At 40.9% G+C, this 10,892-nt stretch overlaps 1 protein-coding gene across 2 annotated transcripts; it reads left to right on the top strand.

Annotated features, from left to right (window-relative positions):
• Positions 1-125: 125 nt before the first annotated feature.
• Positions 126-10,637, top strand: tdrd7a (tudor domain containing 7 a). Of its 2 annotated transcripts, none has more exons than XM_088302519.1 (22): positions 126-230; positions 1,464-1,671; positions 2,189-2,333; positions 2,480-2,591; positions 2,740-2,826; positions 3,055-3,089; positions 3,237-3,277; positions 3,506-3,676; positions 3,819-4,418; positions 4,524-4,720; positions 4,833-5,022; positions 5,129-5,240; positions 5,454-5,665; positions 5,792-5,926; positions 6,110-6,193; positions 6,759-6,893; positions 7,095-7,205; positions 7,404-7,563; positions 7,666-7,787; positions 8,072-8,262; positions 8,364-8,524; positions 10,121-10,637. In XM_088302519.1, exons 2-22 carry the CDS (start codon positions 1,468-1,470, stop codon positions 10,339-10,341), a joined length of 3,426 nt encoding a protein of 1,141 aa, XP_088158645.1. In that variant the 5' UTR covers positions 126-230; positions 1,464-1,467; the 3' UTR covers positions 10,342-10,637. The 2 variants fall into 2 exon arrangements, with proteins under 2 accessions (XP_088158645.1, XP_088158646.1); XM_088302520.1 differs by having other exon boundaries at positions 133-230; positions 1,467-1,671.
• Positions 10,638-10,892: the final 255 nt, after the last annotated feature.

Here is a 10,892-nt window from a genome sequence, read left to right on the forward strand (position 1 = left end):
TTTCACTCTTTCAAAACCGAACATCTGTTTTTCGCTAAACGCATACAGAAAATACTTATCAAGAAACAAATAAGTAATGTCAATAAACAGTTTTTACCAAGTAAATTTTGTGTCGCAATAATGGCGAACTTCCGGTGGTGGCCACGTTGGCGAGAACGCGCTCGGGAAAAAAAAAACAACTCGCGACACGCGACTGCGACTGCTATACACATTGGTTAAGACTACGACAGGTAATTTGGTCACAATATTATCTCTTCATAATCTGGTTTAGCCGCAGATGTGCGTAGTTTTAATTGTTACGCGATGAGAAGAATTTTATCCCCCATCATTTGCTGCTGGTGGCTAATTGTTAGGTACTAGCTGCTACAACATACGGCCCATAGCAGTTTGCCATCCTATTAGTGACGTGTTTGCAAATTGTCTTTCATATGTATTTTTATTTGAAATGATTTATTTGAGACAAAACACAATCCAAAAATAGCATCTTCAACCAGTTTCATCCCTTAAGCACCTCCAGTCTACTTTTAAAAAGGTTTATCGATTTGCTCCCCCACGACCAACTACATCAAGTTGCACTTGCGCTGCGAGAGGTGCAACCCCCCCCCATTTCAAATCGCACTTTAGGCACCTTCTGCAAAAATATTTCTTGAAGAGGTAACCGAACGAAGACTAAGTTCAATAATATCCATTCCCCCAAAGCACATAGGCAAGAGTTCATATTACCTTTCATAAATGTGTTTGAGAGAATTAATGTCGGGCTTTTAATTCACCTTGCAAGTCATTTGGTCAATAAGGTTAACGACGCCATTAAAATGTGGGTTTATTGTGGTCCTTGGTGTTGTGACGGTATGGCAAATTATTGCAGAGATGGGATCAAGTATGTCATACCTCTCCCCGAGTCATCCTTCAAAAGCAGTTTTTTCCCCCTGTATTACTTGTACAGTCCCCTGATTTGCTTGAATCCGCGATTCAAAGTATTATCCAAATAGAAATTTGGTCGTTCTTGTGTTCAGACCCGTTTATTTTTTTCTGCTAATGTTTTCTCACCTTGTTTGAAGCCTCTCGCATGCCATCACAAAAGTATGTATAGCTATTAAGGACATCTTTATCTTTATCTTTATGAAGGTTTACCACACCAAAGGACTTTTTTCTGTTTGAGTTTGACATGTCCGACTGTATTTGAACGCACCTTGAATCTCGCTAAATGCGAGCGATGTCAACGTACTCAAAATTAAGAGGCACGCACTTGGGTGGAAAAAAAACTGTGATCGCGACATACTTAGTTGTTAGTAAGATCTACTCTATCCTGGCTGATTTGGGGCTCGAGGCAGGGTTCCCTGAACTAGTCACCAGCCATTTTGAGACCTGTTCAGCAGTTAATTGAAATTGTGGCACACTTGAGGATCTCTCATTGCACACAGTTTGGGAATCACTGGTCTAACTTGCTTTCGTTTCATCTAAAGCAGGATGTCAGACAGTGAATCCATCAAGAAAATGCTGCGATCTGTACTTCAATCTAGCAAGGAGGGTGTGAATATTCTAAGACTGCCGTTTGAATACCGCTCTCTCTGTGGAGAGAATATCCCTCTGAGGAAACTGGGCTTCAACAATTTGGAAGACTATCTCAGAAGCATCCCCTCTGTGGTGCGGCTGGACTACCACAAAGGAGACGTAAGAGCTTGTTTTTAATCATTAGGACTGCCAAATGGTGTTTCTTTGGTGTTGACTATGGTGGGATGCACATCGAGGGTTGGATCATGTCAACAAATAACACTATGGTAAAAACACTGTGTGCTATTTAATGCTGCATACACGCAGTAGATATTTTTTCATTTATTAACCAAGGTGAAATCTACAATAGTCAATGAATTTTATTTTTTTTAAATTTGGATAAATTGTGTTTTATTACAAAAAATATTTCCTTCAATAGAACCCACAAATTTCAAAATGAAAACCTACAATTATGTGGTGGCACCAGTTAAAATGTGGTCCTATCAATATTGCGTTCGTGGAATAAGAATTATGGCAAAATCCTGTGCTTAATACGCATTGATCTTGCTGAATATAGTGAGTAGTGAAGTAGATGGAAGGAACCTGTCTATTCATTTTCCATCAGTCTATGGGATTGCATTTGTGAGAAAAGTGTTCCACACAAAGATGCATGTGTCACTTGCAATTTACTTTCTAGTTGAGATGCTTTGCTGCGGTATGCAGTGAGACAGCACACATCGCCCAGCTGGTGGCGCGACAGAAGAGTTCCAAGAAATCAGGATGCTCCCAAGTCGTTAACTGCAGGATGAGATACAAAGCTTCCGACCCTTACATACGTCACGGTAGGACATTCTTTCAATATTTAATACATAAAAACTACCACCTTGAGTTTCATCAATAAATGTAATTTAATTTAAAACTATGTAAATTGCCTGTGTGCTTGAATGGGTCTTGTTGGCTCAAAATATGACTCCTTCCATACATTTAGGGTGGCCGATGTCTTCTCTACGGCAGCCTACAGGTTTCGGCGCTTTCAGGCCAGCCAACCGATTCCAACCTCATGGTGGCTACAGAGGCTTCAGCGCCTCAGGTGATGTCAGGTACATTTACATATTTTTCAGCTAACAGCATTCAAGATTTTTTTCGGAGGGGAAATTAGTTGATTTCTCTTTGTTATTTTGCATACTTAATGTTTTCTTTTCAAGTCCTTTTTATACTTAATAATCAAATGTTCTCCTCAATTATTAGGCAGGCGGGCCGACGCTTTACCCCACCGGTAGCGCCCAGACAACCTGCCCCTCAGCCAGCTGTGAAACAGTCGACTGCCCCTGAGAGGTGATCTAGAAAAAAATCCTGCATCTGCATTATTGATCTGTGGTCCCTGATAATCATATTTTATTAGTGCAATAAGCGTAAGCGATAGAGTAGAAAAACATTTGCTTCAGTATCTGTGAAGTTTTTCATTTTAATTTAACTGTCATTTTTATTTATTTTTTTCCTTTGCTTTAGATTATGTAGAATGATTGTCAAGTCATGACTGTTGAATATGTGTTTATTTTGCAGCCCCAAGAATTTAGTAATTCCCCAGAAACCGAAAGGTTGGTATGAAAATATTTTTTTCTTAGCATCCATCCCCCATCTAGTTTTGTGCGTTAAGGTTGTTTTTTTTTTTTACATAGATTAAAAACAAATAAAATGAAAAAGGCTTGGTTAACAGTTATTAATATTTTACTGACATTTCACAGAAAAGCCATCTGAACAACTCTCCAGAAGCAACTGCACAGAGGTACAGAAAATACTCACCCTGAGCTTGCTTTACATTTTCTACTCACCTTTTTACATCCATACTGGACAAAAATAGTGTTCTGTTTTCACAGCACACCTAGAGAAATTTAGAAAGGTACTGTTTTGATGCTGACAAATTGAATTTCCGATATAGTTGCGGACATTTCTTCAAAGTTTCACTTTGTTCGATGCAAGAAAAGTGATTTGGTTGGAAATTCTTTTCACACAGTCAATACTGTATGACAAGCCTGTGGTGCAGAGAAGATTGATCCAGCTGTTGAGGAAGTACTGCTCTGGGCTGTGGATCTCTAAACTGCCAACTGTCTTCAGTGAAATGTTCGGTCAGCAGCTTCCTCCTCAGGTGCTCGATGATCTGGAAAAGTGGACGCATATTTGTATGGTAAGTGTGTGCAATGAAAGAATGTCTTGTGGTGCTCTAGCTGTATTCGGTGTTACCTGTGTCTTTAAAGCCTGTTTTGTGAAGATTCTATTCTATTATTGAAATTGGGAACGGTTTGTCAGTGTACTCTTTTTATTTACAGGTCGAGAAATCATGCAGCTCCAAAGGTGACTACCTGGTTTACCCTCCTCTGCCTTCCTCGACTGCTCCAAGAAGCAGTCGGTCTGAAGGCCCTGCTAATTCCTCCGTAAATCTGAGCACATTGTGTACATTAAATTCCTCTCAGATGTCTACATCTGTCCCATCTTTGGATGCGCCACAAAAGTTAAGCAATAGTATTGCAGTCAGTCCACCCAATGTCAACTTTGTCACACCAACTGTCAATCTCATTCAAGACTCTGACCCTTGGGCGCTTACGATGGAATTCCCTCCAAAAAACAACAGTCCTGCATCAACTCATTCCTGTAATTCCACCTCTGAATATTTACCACCACTAAAGTCCACATCATCATCGAATTCTTGTCCTCCTGTCAAATCCTGTGCTGCCATTTTGCCAGCTGAAGTATGTTACAGAATAAAGGAACTTCTATCCAAGTACAGTAATGGGCTGTGGGTCCATGCATTGCCCAAACTTTTCATGGATGCTTACATGGCCCCATTCCCTGAGCATTTTAAGGATAAATTATCTCTCCTTCCGGACCTTTGCACTGTGGAATACCCTATTCCGCATGACGGCAAGAAGGTAAGTGGTTTCTCGGGCACTTCACTCATGCATACTGTCACTTTGGATTTGGAAAGTACTTTGAACAAACATTATTCTGTGTAAAATTTTTTAAATTTTGATCAGGCCATCCTGTATAAGCCCATGAGAGTAAAGCTGGAAGGAACGGAGAGCACAGGCAGTCCGAAGGGCAGAAGCCACCAGCTTCCCTCTGGTGTTGAGGTTACTGGACCTGTAGTTCCTTCCTGTCTAGTTCATCCCTCAGGGCAGTATCCCTCTGTGCTGGTTACTGATGCCATAAGCAGTAACGCAGTTACCATAAGGTACGTCCTTATATATCTATCTATATATATATATCCTCCAAAAGACTTCGGTCTGCGGATGGGTCTGGCCTAATTATGCTTTTTATCTTAAGAGTGTCTTTTCCCTGTGCAGATATGTTGGCGAGGGCTATTCCAAAGCCCAGGAGGCAATGGAGGATGCTATGCTTTCCTTGTATAAACAAAACTCCAGCTTCCAGCCTCTCTCTGCGCTTGCTGTCGGTCAGCTGGTCGCAGTAAAGGGGGAGAATGGCGGCGAACTGACCAGAGCTCAGGTCACTGAGGTGACCAACAACATCATCAAGGTAACCTGTCGGCATGACTTTACCAAGATGAGTTGAGCAATTATAGAGCCATTGCAAAGAAGCAGCACTGTCTTTTTCTTATTTTTTCTTTTTCCCCTCACACCAGGTTTACTACGTGGATCATGGCTTTGCTGTGGAGACTCCCAGCGAAAACCTTCTGCATTTGCACCATGACTTCCTTTCACTGCCCTTCCAAGCCACAAATGTTCGGCTGGCAGGTACACGTTGCCAACTTTAAGATAATGTTGCTGTATTTCGTGACGGTTCCAACCATTCTGGCAACTATCAAAAATAATAATAGTTAATCGTGCCACTGTCAACTATAGGCCTCATGTTGTAATGTTGTGGCAGGTTAGTGTATCGATGGAGTTACCCGATAAAGTTTACTTGACCTTCATACACTTAACTGCCCTTTCGCCTTCCCCTTTCAGGTTTAGAGGCATTCAGTTCCCATCCCTCTGTGTTGTCCTCCTTGGAGAAGTGTGCGGTCGGAAAAATTCTGCTAATGGAGATAGTGGGTTCCTCTCACCCCAGTGAGTCGCCTGAGGTGTTGCTCTATGACACCTCACAAGATGATGACATCAACATACACTCCGTCTGCTTCAAGGAACTGCAAGACAAAACCATGAATAACCCCTTAACTGTAAGTGTGACGGGTTTAAGTACTGCACATTTAAACAATTTAATTTTCAACTTTCTTTCCGACTCCAAGGTTTCTCTCTGCCTTGCTGCGTTTGTCGTGTGATTGTCATTTATGTCTTGCCTTTAGGTGAATTCCACCTACCAGGGCGTATGCGTCACAAATATTTGTGCGGATGGCGTCATCTTTTGCCAGCTGCCCTCCAGAGGAACCACAAGACTCAGCAAATTGTTGGAAAAAACTAAAGTATTTTTACTCTCCCAGGTCGGTCAGCCTTACTTATGAACAAAGTGAGAAGTGTGGTTATTCAGCGAGAGCCGAGGTAGCTCCATGACTCACTTATTGAGCCTCTGCTAATGTGGTTTTAAAAGAGACACCTGTTTTCAGGCACTGTCTTGTTAAATGTTGTGCAATTTTAATTTAGAAATGTGTATCTGTTCCCATCAGATGACCTCGGAGTACTTGGTTTCTAAACCCTTCAATGGCAAGATGTGTCTGACACGCTATAAAGAGAAATGGTGCAGAGCAGAGGTATGCCTGCTTTTCGGATCATCCTATTTCCTGTCAGCTCAGAGCAATTTTATAGATTAATTTTTTTCAGACTTTGACTCAATTTATATGGTTCCTAGCCACAAATATTTTTTGCCAAGGTCACCTTGCCTCACCTGTACAACTCTACATGAGAAATAGAGACTCAAGAATCCAATTTCAGCAATTTTACCTTGAACAGAGGGGAGTGGGATTATTCAGTCGGAGGGGAAAGGGGGCGACAAAGTGCTCTATATAAGTAAAACATAAGCCTCTTTTTTTTTTTTTTTTTGCTGTAATAAATGCAGCAGACCTCCAAAATTGGAGTCGTACGGGAGTGGTGCAGGATTGGGAGTTTTGGTTCGATGGTATTTTTTATTTATTTATTTTACTACCACTCTCTAATTAAATTGGTTAAAATTAAGCTCACATTGCCATATAGTAGATAAAAGTTGATCTTTAGTCGGTAATTATCACTTAATTTGAATAAAGTTTTTTGTGGGAATTTATACAGAAGAAAATCAGCTCATTTAATTTTGAGATGTTTTTATCATGTTCTTGTTTTCAGATAACCAACCTTTACGGCAATCGGGTCATTGAAGTTGTCCTGATCGATTTGGGTGTAACGGCAACAGTAGAGGTCACTGAACTTCGTGAGATACCACCTCTTCTTCTCCGAGACCTTGCCCTCATCCCACCACAGGTTTGTCTCCTTGGAGAAGATGCTTCCTCCATTTCAGAACACTGAACACTATATGTTGGAAATGTGAACGCTTCTTCATCGATGACAGACTGAGAAGCAAATAGCGAGAAAAGACGTGATTCGATCTTGGTGTAAAAATTGTTGGAAAACATTTGTATCCATTCAGTGAAAACTTAAGGTGCTGCTGTGCGCTTTGCTCAGGCCATCAGATGTCGTCTGGTGGATGTGGCCGTTCCAGAGGGAGACTGGAGCCGAGAAATTGTTTCCTGGTTGAAGAGCGCTGTCCTGGGGGTTGAAGATTGTAAAATGAAGGTAACTCACTGGTAACTTCTTTTTTTTCCCCTCCCCTTCATTGTGCAGCCCTGCCGACGTAAACGCTAAGCAAACTGGACTACAATGTATTTATTTGAAACTTTTGTCACTAATGTGAGCCTGCGGCTGCAAGACTGGACCACCATCACGCATGCTGTGTGTGTGTTTGTGTTCTTTAACCCGCTTTGCCTATTTTAGATTTCCAAGTTAGAGGAGCACAAAGAGGGGATACTTGTGCACATGTACTTATTTGTTGATGCTGACCATGAGGACGTACACCAGAGCATCAACCATAAGTTGAGCACCTCAGAAATCTGGCAGACACTCGACCGCAAAAAATCCTGCACGGCTACTGACAGTAAGGACACTGACATGCTCACATGAATCCCAACAGCTGGCAAAATGCACAAAAAGTTTAACTAGGAATTTACTTGCATACTTTTGTGTTGCTTTTCTATAGATGGCAGTGCTTCCGTCAAGAGACTGGCTGTGAGCAGCCCAACTTTTCTTCATCCACAACCAGATCAAGCATCTTCAACAGAAACCACCGCCGTCATGCCCCCACCTCTGGAGCTTCCCTTGGTATGTATGAGGATGATTGTTCATGTTTTTACAGAAAGGAATCATGTTAATAAATATCAGATTTGCGTTTATGTAACAAAGCTCACACCAATTAAGTGAATTAGTAAATTAATTGAAACCGGATCATCGGTTATTTCAGTACATAGATTTTGAGTCATTTTTAAAAATATTTTTCTATTGCATAATCCACTCCAAAATGTTTGTGAAACATTGCACTATCGTCTTTGCAGACAACTAAATGTTGTTTTGGACCACTGCATCATAGAACACGCTGTATTTTCCAGCCTGGTCAGAACATGGATGTCCATATACCAGCAGCTTGCCACCCTGGTTACTTTGTGCTGCAGCCGTGGCAGGACTTACATAAACTGGTAGTGCTGATGGGAGAGATGATGCTCTACTACAATAAGATTGTGACCACCACAGCTCTGCAGATCAATAAAGGAGAGATCTATGCAGCCAAAATAGACAAAAGGTTGGTGGCTGAGTTGATGACAACAAATGGTGATGACATGGTATGAAGGCGATATCTTTCACCCCTGCTTTTTAATCTGTGACTCCCTCCAACTCACCTAGTTGGTACCGTGCAGTGGTGAAGAGGATTCTGTCCAATGGATTGATTTCCATTTACGAGTTGGATCACGGAAAACACGAGCTTATCCGCAGCTCTTTCCTCCAACCTTTGATTGAGGAATTTCGACAGCTGCCTTTTCAGGCCATCACTGCACAACTGGCAGGTGAGTTGTAAACTTTGTGCTCGTGGAATTCAGATTGTCATTCGGTTTACTCATCTGCATGTCACAAAAAAATCAAATAAATACATTTTCATGTTATCGGGCTATAACAGCCTGATGTACGCATAACTCCTGCGTGACCGCCATCTGTGTTTGTCCATTGGCAAACAATCATATATTTGGAAACTAGCCTGGACTATTGCCTTTTGCTTTAGCTGTCTCATTATAAATGCCAAATAGTTTTCATTATATTTATCTCATTGTTCGTCTTTGGGTGCCGTGCTGTTGGCAAGCAAAAAGTTCAGTGAGTCTTTTTCAAACTATATTCAATTGAATACGCTACACCAGGCATCACCAAATGGCGATCCGGACCGCGGGACGGTTCGGACCGGACCCATGGCCAATCTATGATGAATTTATTTCAGGGCGCATTCGCAAACGTTGGCGCTGTAATTCTAGTAAATGCGGAAAAGGCGTCACTGATTTGAGCCAATCAAATCTTTAGTTTACAATCCACTGCCAATTGCGCAGCAGACCGGAAGAGAGTGCTGCTGACAGTATGCCTTGCTAAAACGTTAAGCGAGGTCGATGCGTCTTGTTTTAAATGAATGGACGGAGAAATTTAGTTTCGTTCTGGCTGCAGCCAATTCAAAACCAGTGTGCATCATATGCTCCGAACCCGTCGCAACATTGCGAAGCGCCACTACGAAACAAAGCACCGCCCTTTTGTGCACAGTTATCCGCTGACGTTTGAGGTGAGCGCACTCAAAAACATCGAACTTCGAGTGCAGTACAACAGATTTTTACATTTTCGTTTACATCCCAGCGGCATGCAAACGAATATTCAGTAAAAGTATCATGGATTTTGGGGAAACATAAAAAAACGTTCAAGTGATGGGGAAGTTGTGAAGGAGTGCTTAAATGTGGTTGCACAAACATTATTTAAAGGAAAACACAAAGGCCAGATGTGTGAAATAATCTACCAAATCCCAATGGCCCCGATTCCGTTCCAACCCAGATTTAAGTCACTGGCAGGGCAGTCACAAACTCATTTTTCTCATTAAGAGAAGTTAAAAAAATATTCAAAAGAAAAAGTGGTGTCAAAGCTCATTTTGAATTAGTTTTTCATGAGGACAGCCATTTTTATTGATTGTGTACTGAACATGTTGACCTGGTTTACTTGGATAATTAGGCTTTCCGTTTTTTTTAGGCTGATAACTCTTTGATTTAAAAAAAAAAAAAGGTAAAAGATGTTAACTCAATGCTTAGCACTTGATATATTTCTGCAGGAGATATTTTACTGTTTTTTTTCTGGAAGTGGCACCCTTAAATTCCTGGAGCCACATTTTCTTGAATGTGAAATAAATGGCTTATATTTGTTTGACTGGCAAAGGTGTTTAATGGGAACATTGCTAAATATTTAGTATATAAGTGCGCTCTGTTGAAAATGACTAAATATTGAAACTATATAAAAATGTGAACATAGGCTAGACATTTCGGGAAGTTGGACTTTGGTTCGGACCTTTTAATTGGAAGAAACTTTCGTCGTGGACCTCTGTGACTTTGCGCTACACAAAAGAAATGCCCTCTGTCCTGCAGGTGTTCCAAAGTGCCAGTGGTCAGAAGCGGCGTCTTTGGTCTTCAGGAACCACGTGGAGAAGCAAGTGCTTGTGGCCCAGATTGAAAGTATACAAGACGAGTCGCGCGCCCAAGAGGAGCGCAAACTAACGGTGTATTTAGTGGACACCAAAGTAGAAGACAAGGACCTTTGGATCCACACCCTCATGCTGGACATTTGCAATGAGCACACTTCTGCTTAGAAACTTAGCAATGTTTCTAATGTTTTAGTTTGCTGCATGTGATGTGTGTTATTGACATATTTGTTTTTGTGCATGGCCTTTGGAAATATTACACAGTTGCCTGCTTTTTGTTGGCATGCTTCAGTTTTGAAAGCTTGAATGTGCAATTAAAAAAAAGTTGCCACTGGATGGCTTCATTTTCAGTGTATTTTCATGTTTTCAGTACAGTTTCCAAATGTAAACCCCGTTTCCAGTCTAATATGTATTTCCAATGATACATGCTGTTTGAGCATTAAAAAGGAAAAAGTAGGATTTCATTTGATGTCGATTATTTTAGCAACTCTAATTGACTTGCCTCAGATAAAATGTGTTCTCTAACAATCTGATATTCATTCACCAGCACTGCATAGGACGGCGAGCAAGCATACTGCACATTAACAAGAGCTATTGAGTATTTGTTTCAGTAATTTAGCAGTGTTCCCCCTAAAACTGATTAAACAAATATATGTATTCTTTTTTCAAGTACAATAAAATAAAAAACAGTCGTAAAAAACTTTTTTTTTCACATATAA

The sequence above is a fragment of the Idiotropiscis lumnitzeri genome, chromosome 8 (genome assembly GCF_059441095.1).
Source record: "Idiotropiscis lumnitzeri isolate Australia: NSW breed Sydney's pygmy pipehorse chromosome 8, RoL_Ilum_1.0, whole genome shotgun sequence".
In the NCBI taxonomy this organism is placed as follows: domain Eukaryota; kingdom Metazoa; phylum Chordata; class Actinopteri; order Syngnathiformes; family Syngnathidae; genus Idiotropiscis; species Idiotropiscis lumnitzeri.